The sequence below is a fragment of the Mugil cephalus genome, chromosome 11, assembly GCF_022458985.1.
Source record: "Mugil cephalus isolate CIBA_MC_2020 chromosome 11, CIBA_Mcephalus_1.1, whole genome shotgun sequence".
NCBI classification, from domain to species: domain Eukaryota; kingdom Metazoa; phylum Chordata; class Actinopteri; order Mugiliformes; family Mugilidae; genus Mugil; species Mugil cephalus.
The window spans coordinates 11,045,680-11,067,342 of NC_061780.1; the positions used below are offsets into that span (position 1 = coordinate 11,045,680).

The 21,663-nt window shown below is 39.7% G+C and overlaps 3 protein-coding genes across 3 annotated transcripts; all 3 read right to left on the bottom strand.

Moving 5' to 3' along the window:
• Window positions 1-1,378: 1,378 nt before the first annotated feature.
• Window positions 1,379-3,683, bottom strand: hoxa11b (homeobox A11b). The gene is given in 3 exon segments (XM_047599870.1): window positions 1,379-1,959; window positions 2,946-3,668; window positions 3,671-3,683. Coding segments are annotated over 3 exon segments (969 nt in total). The 3' UTR covers window positions 1,379-1,726.
• Window positions 3,684-9,184: 5,501 nt separating this feature from the next.
• hoxa13b (homeobox A13b) lies at window positions 9,185-11,707 on the bottom strand. The gene is made up of 2 exons (XM_047598944.1): window positions 10,417-11,707; window positions 9,185-10,247 (listed from the first exon to the last, which is right to left on the bottom strand). The coding sequence occupies exons 1-2, from the start codon at window positions 11,048-11,050 to the stop codon at window positions 10,009-10,011; spliced, it is 873 nt and encodes a 290-aa protein (XP_047454900.1). The 5' UTR covers window positions 11,051-11,707; the 3' UTR covers window positions 9,185-10,008.
• Window positions 11,708-14,350: 2,643 nt separating this feature from the next.
• hibadhb (3-hydroxyisobutyrate dehydrogenase b) lies at window positions 14,351-21,115 on the bottom strand. The gene is made up of 8 exons (XM_047599542.1): window positions 20,989-21,115; window positions 19,871-20,031; window positions 19,667-19,776; window positions 19,457-19,578; window positions 15,945-16,078; window positions 15,672-15,748; window positions 15,401-15,557; window positions 14,351-14,978 (listed from the first exon to the last, which is right to left on the bottom strand). The coding sequence occupies exons 1-8, from the start codon at window positions 21,056-21,058 to the stop codon at window positions 14,820-14,822; spliced, it is 990 nt and encodes a 329-aa protein (XP_047455498.1). The 5' UTR covers window positions 21,059-21,115; the 3' UTR covers window positions 14,351-14,819.
• Between the last annotated feature and the right edge of the window lie 548 nt (window positions 21,116-21,663).

Consider the following 21,663-nt stretch of genomic DNA (forward strand, 5'->3'; position numbering starts at 1 on the left):
CACGGTAAGATACTGAAACAAATGACGCCGGGAAGGTCCGTGAACACAGGTTTCAATGCTCCCAGCCGTTGTTTTTTAGCCCCTTAGTCACAGTTAATAACCTTGGTCTCAGACGCTTTATTGCACTACACTCCAAATGCTCCAGACGAATCCGCGTTTTATGGCCAAGTTACTGGAGCAACTGGGAGGATGTGCCGCAATCAAAGCGGAATTCCTGGGAGCCTCACAGGATGCACAGTGTAAGAAAGGCACCAGGATCCTTATTAGCTTATGACAGGCCATTCATGTTGTTTTCAGGGGCCTTGAGCTGGAAATAAAGCTACCGCGCCCAACTTTCACCCACGTTTGTATGCGCAGTTACCTTTGCAGGTTCAATCTTTCAGACTTAAACTAATATATATATACACACACACGCGAGTGTGTTTCTGTGTGTGTATAGGAATAGATTAATGGAGGCTCTTTGGATCAAATAACGTCTGGTAATAAATAAATTATCTTACATCTTGTGGTGATGGTAATAGGGATCAGGAATTTTGGCACCACTGGATGAGGCAGGAGCGGTGTCTTTTACATCCAACATCTACTACTTTCATGGGAGCACAACAAGCAAATTCATATTATGTGAGAAGAAGCGTCTGCTAGATATGTGCGCATTAAGACGAGTGTCAAATTGTTTCACTCAGCCCTAACAGGCATGTTAGGCCAAAAATCAGTCTTTCCACACAACCCCCCCAGAAATGAATGAACCCTTTGTAATGGATATGAAATAATAACTGCACAGGATCCTATTTCCAGTCATGAAACGCATCGGACACTACATATCATGCATCCGATACGATCCACGTGCTGGCATATAAAATCAAAATATGGGATTATGTTTCATTAGTTTTTTTTTTTTTTTTTCTGTTTTACCAGGTTAAATTGGAGAATAATCCAACTTTATGGCCAGCAGCTCGACAAAGTGCTTGTCCTCGGGGCCAGGCGGAGATGTCTAGATATCACAGAATCAAATACACGACAAGAGCGACTTTGTGTGAAATTATAAACTCAAGACAAAACTGCATTTTTTTTTTTTTTTTTTTTTTTTTTTTTTAGGGGGGTGAGCCGGTGACCCCCAGTGGGGTCAGGTGAGATTTGAGAGCGATTCTGAAACATAACACGGTTTCTCGTTATTTGAATTGTATTTGCACAGCGATGTTAAAAAATATTGAGAGAAAGAAGAAAAAAGAAAAAAGCAGGTTTAAGTCAAAATGTGCGGCCACAAACATTGCTCGTGCATGCGTAAATTTCAGAAGCTCCAATAAGAGAGCGAGAAAAAAAATAATATATATATATTTTTTAAATAAAAAATTAAAGAAAGAAAATACCTGGACGTGCGTAAAATTGGGAAATAAAATTTAATTTTAAAGAAAATGTATAATTTTGACAATGCAGTTCAGCAATCCCGGTGTGTAATGTTAAACAATATAAAAGAAAGACACATCCGGTTATCTGCGTAAACACACCATGTAGGAAACCATTTAACTTGGAGAGACGGAAATAATAATAATAATAATAATAATAATAATAATAATAATAATAATAATAATACCGGTTGTGTTTAATGACAAAATTGATGAATAGAAGAATACTTTATGGAACCTGGCGCATTAAAACCCGTCTTCCTGTCCAGGTAATGATCTAGATGTGTTGAGGGTGCTCATGATCGCAGTCTTTTGTTCAGTTTTTATAGCAGGGGGTTTGTTGTGTAGTACTGTAAACGGTCTCTGTTCAGTTTCTTCTCCTTCATCCTCCTGTTCTGAAACCAAATTTTGACCTGGCGATCTGTCAGATTGAGCATCCGTGAGAGCTGCAGACGCTTCTCTTTGTTGATGTAAACGCTGAAAAAGAATTCCCTCTCTAGTTCCCTGATCTGATATTTGGAGTATGGACATCTCTTCTTGCGCGTCCTCTGGCCACCTGGAACACAATAATAAAAAAAAGGGGGGCACCTCATCAGAGATTATGGACACACTGCAACAACATGAAGTCATCAGTCTATTTCTTGCTTTGAAGCATCAGCGAGCGGTGGCCTGCGTGGGATTTGGAGTTCAAGTGTTTTCCTTCTCTCAGGCCTGCAGGAGTCACATTTGTAAACAAAGACTGGGCTTGATAGTAGGACGTGGTGGGTATGGGGGCATGGGTCGGAAGTTGTGAAAACTCAGTCAAATCTGTAAAACTAGACTGAAAGTTATTTTTAAGAGTGGGGTCCTAAACCAAACATAGGGAGTATATCATGTATCTGATACGCTTTTGCAGCGCGCTGTTCATTTCTCTGTGGGTAAAGAGCCATAGGTTCAGCTTCAGTGAAGCAGAATCCGTCATGGAAAGCAGCTGCTGGATCAAATCACTGCAAATCCAGTGAATTCATAAATATTTATCTTATGAAGCAGAAGCAAGGTTAAAGCTAAGATCTAGACCAAGGATTGAAATGCCCCACTAAAGTCCACTTCAGGCAGCGTAAAACAAAGTGCTTAAAAAAATACAATACAATAAATAAACACAGCAAAAGTAAATATGACAAAGTCATTTGCTATGACCACACGACCATTCTGGGGGGATCTGGGATGTTTTTGACATTCTTATGTTGTGATTTCAGTAGCATTTTATTCAAAAATACTTTTTGGCATATAAATGTTTTACAGGTCCATTAAATGAGACGATACAAGCACACATAGGGAGAAAGGGTAGAGATCTGGTTCGAAATCTTTGAGACAAACTAAACGCCAAAGTCTTCACGGCCAATTTCAATCCCAAGCACGTGATCTTGTCGTTTATAACGTAGTTTTGTTGTAGGGTAAATCGGCAGGCCCTCCATAAACCTTACGTGCTTATAAAACTGCATATAAAAAGCTTTAAGAGCAACGCGTTAGATTCTGTTCCTTGCATTAAGCAGGTTCACTCACTGCTGCTTTTGCTCTGCTTCTCCTCGCTGTGGCCGGAGGACGACTTGGGGCTGCAGCTCTCCGCCGTGTCCGAGCCAGGGTGTGCGGGAGCGGGGCTCGTCTCGGCGGGCGTGTCCGTGTCCGGTGCCTGCGCCGTCGGCGTCGTGCTGTTCTCTGCGCCCCCGTAGGCTGTGTCGAAAAACTGATCGAACGCCTGCGGCAGGACGCCGTTCCTGCCAACGCTGCCGTAGAAGCCGGGCGCCCGTGTGGAGGAGCTGGGGTGGCTGGCGCTGGAGCCGCCTTTCACCAGGATCTCTCCCCCCCGTGAGGTCGGGTTCGCCCAGCTGTCCCTGTGCACGATATCCTCAGCATAGCAGTGTGACAGGCTCCCCCTGCTGTGGTGCCATTTACTTGAAGTATCGATGCCATAGTCTCTGAAAGCCACATCTCTCACGGACGGGACCTGTGGCAGAGCTGAGGACTGATAGGAGTATGTCATGGGGCAAGACGACTGGCTCTGGGTTAAATAATGAGGGAGACCCGAGAAGTCTGTTCCGGAGACGTAGTAAGTGCAGCTCGGTAAATACATATTGGAGCCAGAGATCCGTTCATCAAAATCCATATTCTGCTGTTGGAAACGTCTCACAATAATCCTCGCATAGTTCCTCCGCGACGCTGCACTACAGTCACTTTGAGGCAGACTGGCGGAGCAGAAATCCTTAGACGTACAAGCTGACGTGGGGATCCATCTCTATCCATTAGGGCCAAAGCCATGTGACCACTGGCACAAAATGACAGATAGCCTACGCCTCACCATGTAGGAGTCAAAGAGTTTGTAATGCAGAGTTAGGGCTGTATGGAAAGGGAAAAATACTGAATGGGGATTTGGCTTTAGAACAATTTTGGGGTATAAAGAGCTAAATGTCTGATGCATGCGTTTTTATGCTTCTGCCTGGTTCATTCTAGCTGGCTGCTGATCTTTATAGTTAAATGAACAAATGACACGGTTAAAAGCTGAGAATAATATCCAATTTCACGCCAGGCTGCTTAACGTGCAATTTTTATCTTTAACCTCGTTTTAAACCTAACCCTCACCTTAACCCTAACCTTAACCTCCGCGTGTGAATGCTTTTAAAGATGAAGATCACATTTTTGACCGTGCAGGAAACAAGATACAGGCCTTGTTATGTATGTCAGACGCAGACTTTGTTGCTCAAGACATGTTTTTTAAGATGTAACAGAGATTTGCTCTGCTATGACAGACCATTGCTCAAATTTAGGACCGTGCCACATGCGTAAATTCACTGGGGAGGCCGTTTTAGTGAATTAAATCTATTTGATCGGATCACAAACACGAGTCGTCTCTCTGTGTGGATTTATTATAGCTGCTCTGGCTATATATAGACCAATCTGGTCCACAAGTGGCGGAGCAATGTGAGTCACGCTGCACTTTTGTCAGGCATCAGTCCAGTTTCGCACCCGGGGACAAAAAGACAATAGTGTAAGGACAGGCCTGTTTGCCTCCTTTATGGCAGTTCTTCTGGAGCAACATTTTCAGCATCATTAAAGCACACCAGCTCGACTCTAAGTTTAAAAAAAAAAAAAAAAAACGACGTTATTCACAGAGTTTTTGTTTCATTGCGCCCTGTCCTTTCCCCGTTTTAATGCGTAAAAGTTGATGAGTCGCTATTTTCAATTTTCTATGTGTGTAAGATCAAACACGACAGGACAACAGGGTAAATTTGCAATTATCTCAAAAGCTTTCTAGCTGAAGGCTGAAGAGAGCATTACGTTTTAAACGTTTCTAAACATGCAATGTGCACACGAGATATTATCTATCTGTGAAGGTTCTCAGTCATCCAGGTCATGGATATGAGGTATTAAATGTGCTCTACATTGCCAGAAGAGAAATCTGAACACTGCCAAGTTCAAAACTCTTGCCTCTTTTTGTTGACATATAAAAGTCATAGGTTTTTAAGTAGACGATTCTGGGTCTTTGCTTTTTTTTCTTTTTAGATTACTTCACGAATCACAAAATATCCTTTACAGGCAGGAAAAAGGTTTTGCCACGTCTTTGGGTAAGATGTTTTATAGATGAGTCTATGAATAATATATGAAACTACCTCTCTGTTAAAAAACAAATCCCCCTCAGAATATGGACTGCTATAAAACTGGAAAGTTTGGTGGGTAAGAGCTGCTTAAGTGGGGATATCGGGTTCAGAGTATCAGTTGTATTTGTTTTTATTTATTTACCGAAAACGGCCTACGCCTATGTAGAATTAAAAATGTAAAAAAAAAAATAAAAAAAAAAATCCACTGTTTCGTGATGATATCCACTAGTAAGTTTTTTTTGTATTAGAAGTGTCCTGAATTATTTTGTTTAAACATACAAATAGGGCTGCTCTAATCAGCATAAATGTCCAATAAACAAAGTGCAGTAAAATAAACACTTAAATATGTTTATTGGTTGATTTGTTCCTATTAGTCTGAAAGAGGACTTGTTATGGGAACAAAATGGTCCAAAATTTAAAAAGTGCATGAAAAAGCTGTGCGTTAATTGTCTCGTGGGTTTCCAAATAAGCTGCATACTGATTCTGCTCATGCGACAGTATGTTGGAGTGATTTAGCTCAGAATCCGCCTGAATGAAGTTCACGTTAAAATAAACAGCTGCTGTGCTCGTTCACAACAGTTTGACTTTAATACAGACGTGCATATGCTGCTCTTGAGCTATGAATAAGGTATGGAGGTGGTATGTGTTGAGGGGGCTCCGGCCTTTGAATCGCCTGTTCTCTCTTTGCAACGCCCAATATAAACCTTTGGACACGGGCTATTTCCCACACTGCAATCCATTTTCATTTGTCATCACTGTTGAGTGAGTGGGCACATGTGTCACATGTCACCAGTACAGCTTTTGCAGGCAGGTTCAGAATTAAATCCAAATTCACCTTTTTTCCCCCACATCAAAGTCTGCGAATTTGTCATCTGCAGGAAAACATTAGAACATTACGAGAGTGTTAGATTTCATTCGACCCAAGTGGTTGGCTGCTTGGCGGATTAACATTTAACTAAGTGTGTTGTATAACTGTGAAACTATTTTGATTTGCTTTGAGTGATAAATCCGACGCTGATTGGTATCATTCGGCCAATCAGAGAATTGACTGCAGCACCTGCATTTGCAGGTGTGTTTGTTACAGTAAACATCCGTTCGTCTCAGCTTTTAAACTACACGAAGCTATACATGGTCATTAATACACTAAGAGAAGTGAGGCATGTTTTATTGGAAGCATGCGGGCTGCATGTGCACAAAAGACTAATAGGTCTATTGGTGGAAGTCTCTATACGATCACTGGAAAGCAAATGCGTAAAAATATATTTCAAGTAAATTAAATGTTTATTTTTCCATCTAAGCACTGGAACTAACCAGCGCAAAAATATGCACGCAAAATAGTGTAATAACACAACGATGGGGGTTTAGGATCGCGACATTACTTGTGATTTTAATTAAATTATGTTATTTTCTTTTCACAGTGCGGAGATAACCAAAGTCAAAGATGGTTTCCTGCAGCACAACATCTCTTAAAAAATGATTTACTGTTGCAGTAACTGCAAAAAAATCGCGGTAGAATAAGAAATAAAATCATTTAGATGTTACAGTCACTGGCGGCAGCTAAAAAACGGGTTTTAAATATAAAGACAGTTTTCTTGGTTTCCCTGAATTTCCTGTGGACGTTGGTGGAGGAATGTGGTTTAGTTTAAGTGCCTAAAAGGCTCCGTGTGCGCCTCCTGCTTTTCTTGTCTCCTGGGTTCATTTCGCAACGGGACCTGTTATAATATTTACCAGTTCCTAATGCGTGTATTTAAATTACAATCGATGAAAATTATTAGCAAATGTGATTGCTTTATTCCGGTGTGTGTAGACGCAAAAGCAAGAACACAAATATATTCAAAATAGTTTAATTTTCATTTGTGTCTGCATTGAAGAAAAAAAAAAAAGAAAAAAAAGAAAAAAAAAACATTTACCCTGAATAAAACCTACACACTTAAAAACTGACTGAGATACGTTGGAAGATTGCTCGGTGTAATCAAAGTGGAAAGTAATATGGAACTGAAAACGATGAAGACGTAGTGCACCTAGTGGAATGAGGGTGAAAGGTTTGGAGCTCAAGTTACTTTACATGTCTGAATGTCTTCACATCAGAGGGGACATTTGTACTGGTATTGATCAACTATGTCTCAGCACATCTAGTTAACAATAGCTGCTTTCAGTTGATTCATTTATTTGTTTTTGTTTGTCAATGAGATTTGGATTTTAGCAGCAACAACCAAATAAAGATTATCTTGTCTGAAGTTCATTGCGCAGCGTTCAACGCCAACACACAAATACAACAACAAAGACGAGTAACGCCGATACGCGCGGATAAATGTCCATACATGACCGCCTTTTAAAGGGAATTCTCTAATTAAGTGTCTTGATAAACTAAGTATTTTTACTTTTTATACCAGGCTACCGTAGTTTCTTGTTTTGCTTTTTAAATAAACCAGCCAAATTGGAACATTTACATTCAACATCTGTATCATTTTAAACTATTACTGTTATTAGGTAGGAGTTTAGGAGTTGTTATGATATAGAGTTATGATTAAAGTCTGGGGATTTAGTTTTAGGCCTGCAGCATCATTTTAGAGTGGGACGCAATTACCTCTGTTTCTGTTAGGGGGAGCACTCACACAGAACAACACGAAATTACAAGACGCTTGATAGAAGATATATGGAGGGAGGCTTCTGACTTCATCTAAGGACAGAAGAAAATTTACACCAACGACATAACTGCCAAAAAAAGGGAATCAGTAAAAGCCACCGAAACCATTTCAAGGTTCCTAAATTATAAGTTGAAAGAACATCTATTCAAACTTGCCTGGCCTTGAGTAAGAGGATAAACGTGTCTGCTATTGTTAGTTAAATGGACTCGCTTTGAGACAAGCAGAGAGGGTGACACTCACCACAGAGAGTTGCCTGGTTACTGTAAAACAAAGTGCTTCTTTTTAAGGCCAATCCTTCAAATTCAACCGGACAGGAGAACGGAAAAAACAGCCTAGGAGAGTTTATAGCTTCTTAGGTCAGAGAAATGTTATAATTCCATTATTTAAAATGATCTTTTTACAGAAAATTGTGCACTTATTTTATTTTTTTAAAAAGTTCCAAAATATCAGGTTATATGAAATTCTCTTTTAGTATATTCATCGATATTGTAGGCTGGTAATGAGATCGTAGGGCGCTGTAATCCAATAGAATATAATGTAATATAATGTCAAACATTACCAAGAACTGAAGGAGAGAGAAATGCGCAATAGTTGGCAGGCTGGCCCATTCCTTCGCACACTGGGTTGATTATTTTCATACAAGACTTTAGATTTATTTTGTGAGCAGGGTGCTGTGCCTACATTCTTTAAAGCGACACTAAAACGTGTGTTGTTACCTATTCAGAGACGAATCTCGCAAGTACGGCGCAAACGTATAAAAAAAGAGATGAATAATTTCCAACGAATTATGTTTTTCAAAAATGTCACTTAAAAATTGACTTGTTATTTTTGCCATTAACAAAAATGTACTATTTTCCAAATTTAACCTCAGCAGCACCATTGAAAGGCAGTTATTTGACGAGTAGCTACATTTACATTCTTTACGTCAAGAAAAAAAGATGATTTGCTGGTTGTTTAAATGCTGAGAATGTGAGAGAAATGAAAAGATTCTTCAGCAAAATGAATTTCTTGGTGTCACCATTTCATTTAAGAAAATAATAATACGTGCGTAGCAGTGCAACATTTACCGAAACGTTACTCGTGTTAATGCAACAACGTGTTGAGCACGTATTACCTTATGTCATATTTTAATAAGCGACTGTAGAATAGGTTCATTAAGCAAAAAGCTTATTTCCAACTTTCAAAAGCAGATACCATAATACTTCTGTGACTGAAGAGACAGGCATGACGACAAACGCAGCGCTGTGCTGACAAAGCTTTACCACTAGATGGCGACACAAACTGTTAATGTCAACGGCTGTTATCGACTAGGCCAGCTCTCCTGCAGGCCTGTTGGCCTACATTGTCCACCTATAAAAATATACAGTTGCAAGTTGTAAACGATATTTTACCATGAGAGGGATTTACAAACGCTTCTCTGACCTGATTAAGCATGCTTGTCCAGTAAGGTCAGAAAATAAAGAAGCAAACAAAAAGATAAATGAAAATGACAAGATCACACTGCGTCTCTCAAATATTTATTGTCAAAAACTTTGGATATTGCAGTCAAAAAAGTGATAGATATTTGCAGTCATAATATTTACATATTTAAATATGTCTAGGTTTTTACTTCTCTATTAAGTCATTGTTGAATGAGAGCGCCTTGACAGGGGAAAATGGCCCTGTATTAAAAAGGCAATGTTGTGGACAAAGCGTGATCCAGCCTTCTGAATGTATATCCTAGTCTGACGCTGACATTTTAAACTAAGAAAACGATTTTTTTTAAGGCGATGATGTGGATTAAAATGTGTTTCCCAAATGTCCAAACTCCGTTTATCTGGAAAAGATAAAAATAAAAAATAAAAATAACACCTTGTTGGATCATGTTTGTATGGTTGTTATTGTAATTAGTTTAGACTGTCCTGTTTGCCTGGTAATGATTACAGACCGGAGGTGACACCTTTTTATTTGCCACTGCATCATTAAATACGTAAGTCCTGCATTTCGAGCTTAATTCTTGAATTGGATTAAATAGATGAAAAGCGCCCGACATGGTGAAGTGTTTCCTGTCAAATATCTTATGCTTTGGAGGATATTAAAGCATCCAACACAAAATCGCCTTGGTCAACATGTTCCAAACCATTTCCGATCTTCTGTCAACAGGCCCTATGGACTGGTTCCAATTATAAGGTGGGGAAGGAAATGTGTAGCTCAAAAAAAAAAAAAAAAAAAAGTTTATAACCGTTCATAATGTAATAAATTATAGCACAGTCTTTTTTTTCCCCCTTTTTTTCATAAAGGCGCATCCATGTCCGTCTTTCACTTTCTATTACAGTGTCTCCAGAGCTAACTGGGGCTCTTGAATTTATTGACGACTTTTTTCTCCTTTACGCGCCTGTTCTGAAACCAGATAGTCACTTGTCTCTCTGTCAGGTTTGTCTGCGTGGATATCCGTCTCCTTTTGTCCTTGGTGATGAATTTATTGGTGGCATACTCTCTTTCCAGTTCTTTGAGCTGCACCTTGGTGTATGGCACGCGCTTCTTTCTCCCACGGCGGATGGAGTTGTCTCCACCAGAAATAGTTTCTGGGGAAGAAAAAACAATCAGTGTCACATTTTAATCTGAGTGGAAGAATACAAACATTTAACTCTCTCTACGTGCATGTCTATTGTTTTAGCGCAATGTGAAGTGTAGCAACACCGGTGCACACTACATTTACAAATAATAGTGAATAGATAAAAGGTAATGCCATACCTTGTAACGAGGATTTCCACAGAGGATTTGACTGTGGCTGCTCTTTGGTGCAGTAAACTTGACCACTCCAGCCGTTGGTGATGGCCCATGGTTGGTAGGGCTCCATGGGTAAGAGAGACTCATGCCTTGGCTCAGATGGAGCACTCAGCGCAGGTACGACAGGGACGTCCAAGTAGCTGGGCTGGTAAGGACCAGACGAATAACCCTGATAAAACGCAAATTCTTTCGCCCTAGTGGAGAACTCCTCACCAGAGACCGATGAGTCCATGTATTTATCGCCATAACCAGAAGGCTGCGCGCAAGCCTTGACGCTACCGTGCGACATCCTGCATGGGTAATAACTGCTGCCAAAATATCCATAGGGCAAAGATGCACTGGGCGAACTCTGAGTGGCAGAACAGGGGCTGCATTGTTTGCCAGGCTCCCCCATGCCAGAGACTGGCACCTCACTCGCAGTGTAGGTGGTGCTGGGAGCCAGCGAGGTTGGATGCGCTAACAAATTCCTGCACTGATTTGCAGCAAAATTGCCTCCAGTAAATCCTTCCATGTTCTTGCTTCGTTCATCCAAACCGTTGTCGTAGAGAAACATCACCGGGTCAATCCAGTGCGAATGGAGGAGTAATGAGGCGGTCATAGCATGCCCTACATTGAGACGACCAACTCTTTTTCAAAATCCCCTCGACTGAGCAGAGACAGAGACTCAGGCAGAGTAACGATACCAACACGCCTGAGTACATAAAGATCGCAAGGTTATTGGCCAGGGCCAAACACGTGATATGCAAAGAAGATGATAAACGTCTAGACATCAGATAATGCAGATCAGGCTGCACATTCATGAACATACTGTATATCTTTTATGCGTATTTATGCCAAGAACCCACATACATGTTTTTTAGACACTATGTGATGGGAGTTATTTTAAAATCGCAAACTGATTGGAACTGATACAAAACTTGTCTGTTGAATTGCGAAATTCAAGGCGTGAGAGAAAACCCAAAAGAAAAAAAAAATTACATTTGCATTTTGGTGAGGAAATTGGTGCGTAATGACGCGTGCCAGGACAAGTAAAACGACTTTGAGGGCAAAGCAGAAGGGTTTCTATTTCTATTTGGATTAAAAACGTTGATTTGCAGGTTTTGTTGTTATGTAGCCCGAATATTGAACATTTAATGCATTTTCAGCCAGCGTGCATATTTTTATCCGAACCACCATCACAACTGCAAATGATCTGAACCGGTTGGGTGGATCTGAATGTCGACTTTTAAGCACAAAAATTACGCAGATGTACACATCCCCGCATACGCCACAAATACTCACATTTGGCACAGCGATGTCTGAATGTGGACCCCGGTCCAGTGTCCACAAAATACCGAAAACATGGCACATTTGGTTGCAACCCTCTGTCGTGCGAGTTAAACGCGGCTAGAGGCCGAGGTCAAGTTGAAAGTTGCAGTCTAGCCAAGGAGGCACTTCAAGCCCAGGGAGGAAACAGCTTTAAATGCCGACGAGGAGATTGCATTGGCAGATTGTGCTCGCTTTTAAATAAATTCGGTCTTCTCTCTTTCTATAACCAGACTTCATTGGTAAGAAAAGAAACCCACTGGCACAAAATACCCAATTTAAAGCATTAAAACGATAACGTATATTTCCAAAAAGAGTCAAAATGAACTGACACAAAAAAATGTCATGCCAACGTGTTTCTACATTCAGGTGGGTGCTTGTTATTCCGCAACCCAAGAGCTAAAAGGGCGCCTAGTGCACATATAAACAAGTTCTAAACGCACATAAGCAACAAAATAAAATGCTGTTTACAGTTGAGTCTAAATATGGCATCAGACGTTCAACTTCTGGGGAGTGTTGTGTTAAGGAGGTGGACATAGACATACAGGGTTTAAAACATATATATTTTTTCAACTTTTAGAATTCATTTTTTGTTTTAAGTCGCTATTTTCAGTCGAGACCACAGACTCTGAGGAATGTATACCCAACTAAGTTTGAGCCCCGTTTTTTTATTTTTAATAGAGTTTTCCCACCTTTTGAGGCTGTAAATCTTTATGGCCCAAGTTCATAGCTTGTAGGCAGGACTGAGTGGTAGCTTATACATTTCACTGGAAAGGAGCACTTTTATTTTTATCGGTTCTTGTCTGATTTTGGTTGGAATTGACACGATAAACGACCATAAATCTGCTTTAGATTTAACACTACACCGCGCTGCATTTTAAGGAGAGAGTAAAATGCATGCATTTTGTTTTTCTCTGAATTTCACAGAAATCCGAGCAACGACACTAGAGAGGTGCCTCGACAAGAATTATCTGAGCCACGTTGTTCACACATTACAGAGCTGCAGTTTCTAAACTGGATATAGCAGCTGGTGGAAATCGTTATATGAGCAGCACATTTAATTAGATTGAAAATAGCTCTTGAGTTGCTGAAAAAGAAGAATTTAATTTTCACATGTGAACGCTCACGTGCGTAGCCTGCACGGCTCGTATTTGCCTGCAAACGGAATATTTAAAATGCAATGTTATTCTGCCTCAAAAAAAAAAGAAAAAAAAAGATGATACTATCAATGATGATGGAGGCGTGGATGAAGATGAGGAGATAAGAGCAACCTTTAAATTGTATAACTATATAAATAAAAAAAAAATAAAAAAAGACCACACAGAAAGTTAAATTTCATTGAAACTATAAACGCAGCAATTTGCTAGTAATTTGCAACTAAAACACCACAATTTATATAAAAAAGGCGAATACGCAGAATATAAATATGCGAAAGAGGAGACTTTGGGAACCTGTTGGAGTGAGATGTTATCAAGTGTAAAAAAGTGTATCGAATTAACAGAGCTTATGTTTCAGTTTCTTATAATTAAGCAAAGTTTATATGCGTTTATTTTATTTATTTTTTACACCATATAGAAGACTATAAATAAGTCACCCGTAAAACACTCAAAGATCTGGACAAAAGATCTGCAATGTAAATAACTTCGGGTCTTTGCGACAGGAGGCTGCAGTATGGATTAAGAACAATTTGTAATTAGAAAACAGACATTTCGAGGATGAAATGAGTTTTCTTTCTTTGGAAACAGTCAAACGTCGTTTGGCCGTTCAAATTGTTGTGTACATAAATGCACGTGAAGTATGTTGCATCTTCATCGTCTTTAAAAATAACAACCAAAGCAGAGCTGATCATTAAAACAGCGGAGACGCAACAACTTGAGGCGCAGCAGCAGATGCTGTCAGGCTGAGTGTGTCTCAGTGCGCTGGAGGCCTGAGACCAAAGTGCTGCTCTGTTTGCAGTACCTATCAAGTAGATGACAACACGGCTCTTAGCCTGCAGTGCTTAATGGACTTTTTATGGGTTTGTCTTGTGATCGCATGACCTGTGGCACCTTGGCCCCTCAGAGGTTCTTGGCACACTAGATCAGAAACATGCCTCCCCTCGGGTCTGGCCTAAGTGGGGATAGAAAGAAGTTACGCACCCCGAAATTAATGAGGCTGGCTACACGACGCAACAGCCGACCACAGCTTTGTCACGGACGGAAAAGAATGTGCAAGAGAAAAAGGAAATAATTAAAACCTTCATCAACGGAGATCGGCTTTGCAACAATTAGTGCCGTTGTGGATCCGCATGCCACCACTGCGTCTGTTCTGTAGCCAAGCTCCTAAAAAGAAACTTTAGTTCCACATTTTACCGTGACTACTGGATCAGTCACACACGACGCAAACTAACATTTGAGACCTATTTAACCGAGTAGTGCTCAGTCACGCAGGGGAAACTGCGCGGTGTGCTCAAACAGGCCCTACAGAAAAAAAAATGTCAAAAACACAACAGTATTAAAAGGTATACTGTATATTAACATTTGACTTGAAATTCAACCCTTGAGATAAAAAACTAATAAAGAAGAAAGATAGTAAAGTAATTGTTCACATGGGATCAGACATAATTTGTCTTTATTTTCAGGATATGACACTCAAATAACAATATCATTGTCAAGAGAAATAACCCCAACAGACAAAAAAAAAAAAAAAAAAACTAACAAAGAAATTATCACAAACCATAGATAAATATGAACACTAAACCGTATGTGTAGTTGTTTTTCCTAAACAAACTTATGATTCTACAAATCTTTCAGATGCTGTGACAATTCACTTGCTTCTAAAAACGAAAAGGAGTGTTTTATTAAAAAAAAAGGCCAGGTCACACAGGAAACATGATTTCCAATAGGAGATAAGTGCTTATGATCTCTGACTGTGTTGGAGCTCTCCGGCCTCCATGTCTTTCACAACAACAACAACAACAACAAAAAAAAATAGTCCTTGAGGCAAAATGCTCCATAACTATGCTATGTTAGTCGTGTGCAGGGCCAGGCATGGCAAGGCGGTGGACGGGGTGGAGGGTCACATTACTGGCCCTCCTCCTCACGCAGGAACTGGAACACGGAGGAGAAATCTTTATTTGCATAACCTCGTGCACACATCATACGGTACATCTGATGGGCTAAGGATCCGAGAGGGACAGGAGTCTTTGTGTTGGTTGCTGTGTTCTGAGCGAGACCCAAGTCCTGAAAAAGAAAAGCAAACACACATTAGAAAAACCAACAGAGCTGAAAATTAAATTTTAAAACCAAAACCACGCGTCCACACGCACCGCAGAGAATTTTCTCTATGTTGTAATAATATGATCGCTTTTAAGAGGGATGTAAACTACTGCGGAATAGCTCCCTGGATTATTTTAAGTGTTATGACCTACATAGAAACTTTTTTTTTTTTACAACATTATTACTTTAGTCTCTATAACATGCACACTATATGACACGGAAACAAGCTCTGCACTGGAAGAAATATAAATCAGAGCCACATACTCAGTATGCGAATGAGAAATGGACTTATTTATGTTCCAAAATTAATGGGCTCATTAGCAATTAATTATTTCACTACATTACCACCAGGACACATGAATGTAAAATGTGCTCTTTAAACTGACCTTAGCCATCAGCTGGGTGCCAAAGCCTCCCTGGTAGTTATTCCCAGAGGGGACTCCCTCCATGACACCTGGCACAGGGTTGTACGTGTCACTGGACCAACACCGGCCTGAACTCATATTCAGTATTTTGGCCAAAAGTTTGGGATCAAGACCAAGTCTGTCAATAAACACCAGTTTAATGTTAAAAGGGATATTGCGTAGATGATGTTTTTTTTTTGTTTGTTTTTTTTGTTTTTATTTACTGTCATTTTAACCATGGACGTGTTTTCACCTGATTCCCAAGTTCATAGTCTCTGAGGTCCCAATCATTCCAATGGCTAAAAGCATGTTGTTACAGATTTTAGCAGCCTGAAAAAAAAAAGGGGGCAGTAAGATTAGCACTGACTCACTCTGAATAATGTGGTAAAAAATACAGTTTCACTGAAGGATTCACTACACACACACTTGAATAACTGCTTTCTTTACATGTGTGACTCAAGAATAAACATGTGAAGCATAAATTCATCTTGACGTTTCCTGACTAATATAAGACATCTGCTCACACCTGTCCAGTTCCAACTTGACCGCAGTAGACCACATTAGCTCCCATGCAGCTGAGTAGCTCTTTGACTGCAGTAAATTCTTCCTCTGCTCCTCCGACCATGAAAGTGAGTTTACCAGAACTGGCGGCACCCACACCTGGGGAAGGGAACTCAAGGGTTCATATAATGGTCGTAATGTAGCGCTGGATGTTATGAAAAAATGATGAACAAATCACACGTGAATATAATCAGAAGAAGTAGCTAAAAGTAATCGATGTTAATCACAGCAGTCTGTCAAACCTCTCCAAGAAGCAAAGTGTTTTTGTTTTTTTTTTTTTACTACATTCTGGTGACAAACAACAGGCACAGTTTCAAGTGAAATGTGAAATGCTCTGTTTAGTAGACATACCTAATTATTTAGGGACCTCTGAACCCATTTCATTTCTTTCTTTACTTCACGATCCAAAACAGATTAAAGCACGGGGCGCTTAAAATCTAATTTAAAAATAATAATAATAAAAAAAAGAAAGGCAAGAATCTGAAGCTTTTTAAATATTAAAAGCAAGTATTTTGGCACCGTTTGGTCCGGCTCTGTCTAGATTTAAGAACAGCTGTTTCTGGATCCATTCGTAAAATTGACAGTGTATTCGCGATGACGAGGGGTTAAAGGCTTGGCAATATACAATAACCAGGTGCAAGCCACATGGGTGCCAAGAAAGAAACCACCACACTCTTATAATTAATCCTAAAGTTTACAGGAAGCCAACAGTGAAGGGTCGAGATGGGTGCTCCTCCTAAGCAGTTTGCCTGAAGCATTTTGTTTTAACAGGAATCTAGAGAAGACGGAGCAGGGAGGTACGACGGCAGGGCCAAGAAAGAAGAAAAGCATGGCTTCGAAGTTCACGTCAAATAACAGTATACGTAAATATATATTGTACATATTGTGTAAGTTGTGTAATATTGGGTTTAATCACTACTGACACAAGACTTCTAACATTTACAAGAACATAGAAAGGCAAGAAACATAAAACAAACAAACAAAAAACACCCAACCACTTCTCATGAAACATGTGATTGGTCATTTCAGTCTTTTAACACCAGTTTAAAATTAACTTAATAAATCAAAAACAAACGATACAACGCAAAAGGCTAGTAAAAGTACAAACATGCATCCAACTCATGAGTGGAAAAATCATGAAGTTCACTCGTTCAGAGCGTACCCTTTGGTAAAAAACACCTAAGCTGCCAGAAAACATATCTGCGGATGTCTGTGAAGGTTCTCAATCATCCAGGCCGTGGATTGACATTAAAGAAAGACAACTGCGCTTGTAGAGTTGCCTTTCTTTGAAGTGTTTGGACACGTTTGTGGATATTCTCTAAAGAAAGGATTCCTCTCAACTGTTTATCGGGTAACGGTGGTGTGAACTAAAGAATCTCTGCTGTATTGTGGAGAACTTGACTGAGACAGCTCCATCAAATGTCAACACCTGCTCAGAAACGTCAACCAGAAATCTGATCCGTTATTCCCTGGCACAGACAATCCACATGGCATCCTGTCTGGAAGATGACCAGATATTGATGCATTTTCTCTTCTACAACTCACATCTCCATTTTTGCAGTTCAAGCCTGTATTGTAGTATGTATTGTTTGAAAAAAAAAAAAGAAGAAGAAGAAAGACTACCGTTATCTCTGTTGGTCCTTCTATTTTTTTTTCCAACCTAAAGAAACAACTTTAAGACACATGCTGACTCAATTATCTTCTCCATGTGTGCTTTTATGTCTAAGCATGAACCACACTGCCACTGTGCTTCTTTTGATTTCTGGAGATGTTCAAACTGTTTCATTTAGAAGCTAAAGTCCTGTGATTGATGTCAGTATCACAGTATGACATACAGTTCAGTTTGCCCTGCTGCTAAAACGCAGCCACCACACACACAGAAGTTCAAGGCAGAAAGCAGGGACGCTTTAATCCATATGCGCTACTATGGGACGGAAGACTATAAATCATTACTAATCTTTAGAGCCCAACCATAAAATGTACCCACTTCAACTCAAAGAAAGTGGCTGTCCTGACACAGATGAAGCCAAGTTCAAACAAAATGTGTTTCTGTACAGACCTCCAGGAAAATCAGAGGACAGGAACTACCTTTTTAAACATATGTGAAGGCAGCTGCACTTCATTCTTTTCCTAAATGTTGACGCTCCTTATTAAGCAGCATTTCAGGATATATTAGTTCATTAAACTGAATGTAATACGAAGGCAGGTAGGGAGTACAGTTAATGATGTATCTGTATTTTAATGATGAAAACATTCACGTAATACAGGTTTAGTTGGTTACCTTGAGACTGCATGGTAAACTAAGAAGACGCATGAACACAGAAGCATCTCCACTAAATTGAATACAATTATGCAAATTTAAAAGATAATTCTGCGCAGTGAGACATACAACCAAATGCAGATATGTCCTGAAGTATAGAAAATGCAGTCAAATACAGAAAAGCTGCACATGCAACAGAAATGTGTTTTTAAAGCAGCTGTGGCCGAATCATAATAAACAGGATGGCCAGCTGCTCAGATACTACTGTTGTTGATGTTGTTGGAAAATTGAGCAAAAATCCTACTAAATATGTTTGAGCATCTGGACGAAACGATTCATGCTGTGAATTATATTTCAGAATATGTGTCTATATGATTATAAAACTGGAGAAGATGTTTTCTTAGTTATGTTTACCAAGTGATTAATTGAACAGCAGATAGCTGAACTCTTAACAATCTGAGAACCCATCGGTTATTGTCTGAGGACTCCGAGGGAAATGGAATATACAGAATGGAGTTTACCCTTAGTTAACAGTTGAAGACACTACAGCGATTTGATTTAAGGCGTTTGCTTGATAAATGCGACGTGTTCGTTTGCTTGCTGACAGAACATGACCAGTTCTGCCTCTGATGACCATACTGAGTTTACCTGCACGCACCCACACCCTGCACAAATGTCACAAGTCAAGAGCACTTGCAGAATAAATGGAAATAAAAACCTTTTAGAACCAAAATTAATTAAACGTCTTACCTTCAGATGCTGCACATTCAGGCATTAAGCTTTCAGAACCAACGTATCAATGACCATTTACTAAATACCACTAGTAATTCAATGAAATCAGATATGGCATGCTCTCAGAATAGTTTAAGGCTGTTCCCTCAGTTTGCATCCTACCTACATACTGTATATGACTGAGAGTAGACAAATTCAGCACACACAAAGTAGTACAGCAAGAAAAATGATGCCAATAACCAACATACTTCTACAGGGAAAAACTGAACATTATACTCCCTTAGCAGTATTCATTAGATTATCAAAAGGCTTTAATTGTCCTTCCAGTGAAATTGTGCAAGACGTGTACCAACAAATAGTCTGGCTGCATGAAAGTTATCTTTAGAGAAGCAAATACACTAACAAGTGGGTGTATACGTGTCAAGATCAGGCTGAAAAGTGATTTATGTATTATTCAACCGACATCATGAAAACGTCAACTTTACCTCCTGATACAGGTGCATCCATAAAAACTGCCCCCATTTTCTCAGCAGCAGCTGCCATCTCTTTGGAAACAGATGGGTCAATCGTGCTGGAGTCAATGAGTAGGGAGCCTTTCTTTACCTTTCTGTAGTGAACAGAAAAGGACAGTTCAGCTGAGTCTGGGACAAGTACACGGCACTGCAATGAACACACTCAAAGAAAAACCGGCGTACTTGAGAATGCCGTTGGGTCCGGTGTACACTTCTATGACATTGGGACTAGAGGGGAGCATGGTTATAATACGGTCTGCCTTGTCTGCTACCTCAGCAGGGTTATCCACAATCTGAGAAAAACAAACAAAAGCAGGGCGTGAGGGGAGGACACAAAGGAGGGCGTTTTGAAAACAGAAAAATGTGCACAGATTTAACTCGTCCTACCTGAGCACCTAGTTCTTGCACTTCCTTGCAGGACTCCGGGAACACATCTGTAGCAATGACTGGGTATCCATGCTTCAGTAAATTCTTCGCCATTGGATTTCCCATATTTCCCAGACCAACAAACCCCACCTGTGTCTTCGAGGCCATAGACCTTGTGGAAACTACAACACAGTGGCCAAATTAATGGACGGCAAGGCTCCATGTTCCTGTTCAGCACTTCAGGAAAGACTGCTCCGGTTAAATATGTATTTAGAGTGTGTTTAAGTGGAAATTTATTATTGAAGTGATAATTTAATTGTAGCTGGGCAACAAAAAACATTGCTCTGATCACTCTTAGAGGTGCTCTTTAGGCTACATTTTGATTTTAAGCCGGCGTAATCGCCCTTCATTATCAAAGTCAACCGAAGATATGATACCCAACCATGTTCACTGTTTACTTAAGTATACTTTGATAAAAAACTTTGATAACTTATTTGTAGCCCTCAAAGTCTTTTGAAAAAAGCATGAGTAAAATAAATAACTTTTAATCCTGGAGTATATCTTCAAAATATAATATACCATTCATAAAGTTGTCTGGGGTTTGCCTACAACAGTTTTTTTGTTGTTGTTGTTTTACCCATATATTGGATTTGAATAAGAAAATATTTCTATGAAACCTCAAGAGAACTTGCAAGATAAAGGTTTTAGTCCTAGGTACATATTCCATTCAGAGAAGTTCTTCTGAATGTTATGCAAGTTGCTACAAAGGCCCTCCCTCTCATTTACAAAGTGCAGGTGGCTGGCATTACATAAAACGCCTTCATTAAAATGACAGGACACAGTAGGACACATGACCACATGTTAAGAGTTTCCATTACATTTCGTTTTAAAATTGAGAGCAAAGACCCGCAGGAGTAAATAAGATGTTGGTTTAAAAGGGAAACTCCAAAAGCAGTAGTAGACTGAGAACTGGAGCCCCTGCAGCAGCAGGAGCTAGCTTAACATTTCTCGAACTTCTGTTTTCTCAGGCAAAAACAGTAAGTTTGTATCACACACAGCCCTCGAATAACATTTTGACCTTCTAGAGTAAGTGCGGCGTCTTGCACAATCCGTATATAGTCTTCGTTAATTGTCCTTACCGTACGTAAAGTCAACATGCTTGCAACACCTTCTCACTAGGCACCGAGACCCTCTCAACACGGCGGCCATGCTTCTTTCCTCTTGACCTTACGCGTGACGTCAGTGTACGTAAATAAATGACGTCCAGTCCGGCCAATCCAGTGACAGATATGCGCAGCACGCCTCCCAGTTTGAGCCAATGAGCTGAAGGGGAGAGCGCACAGCTCCGATTAGTAATATTTTGAGAAATATTTAGGTCATTTATTTCAGTAACTGCACTAAAGCCATTATGCAAAAGTCATCCACTACAAGTAAAGGTCTAAATAGCAAATAGTAGTCATATAATTCAACAACTATCAATGACAGCTTTAACAGCTGAACATGGCGGAGCATGTTTAACTAATACAGTTGTGTAATGTTGAAATGCATTGTATTTGTTGCTTGCAAATGACCTTTTCTACTATGCAAGGTTAATTTTGAAATCATAATGCTCTTTTTTTTTTCTTATTTCTTGACCCTGCTATCTTACCTCTCTGCACGTTATTTCTTACATTCCTGTTAAAAAAAAACCTTTGTATCCTGTTAATGATCATTTTAATGAAGCATTTATAGTTCAAGTTATAATTGTTACTGCTTGTTCAATTATTTTTTGAAAAAAGTTAACAATCTTTTTTATTATTAAACGTTTTATGTAA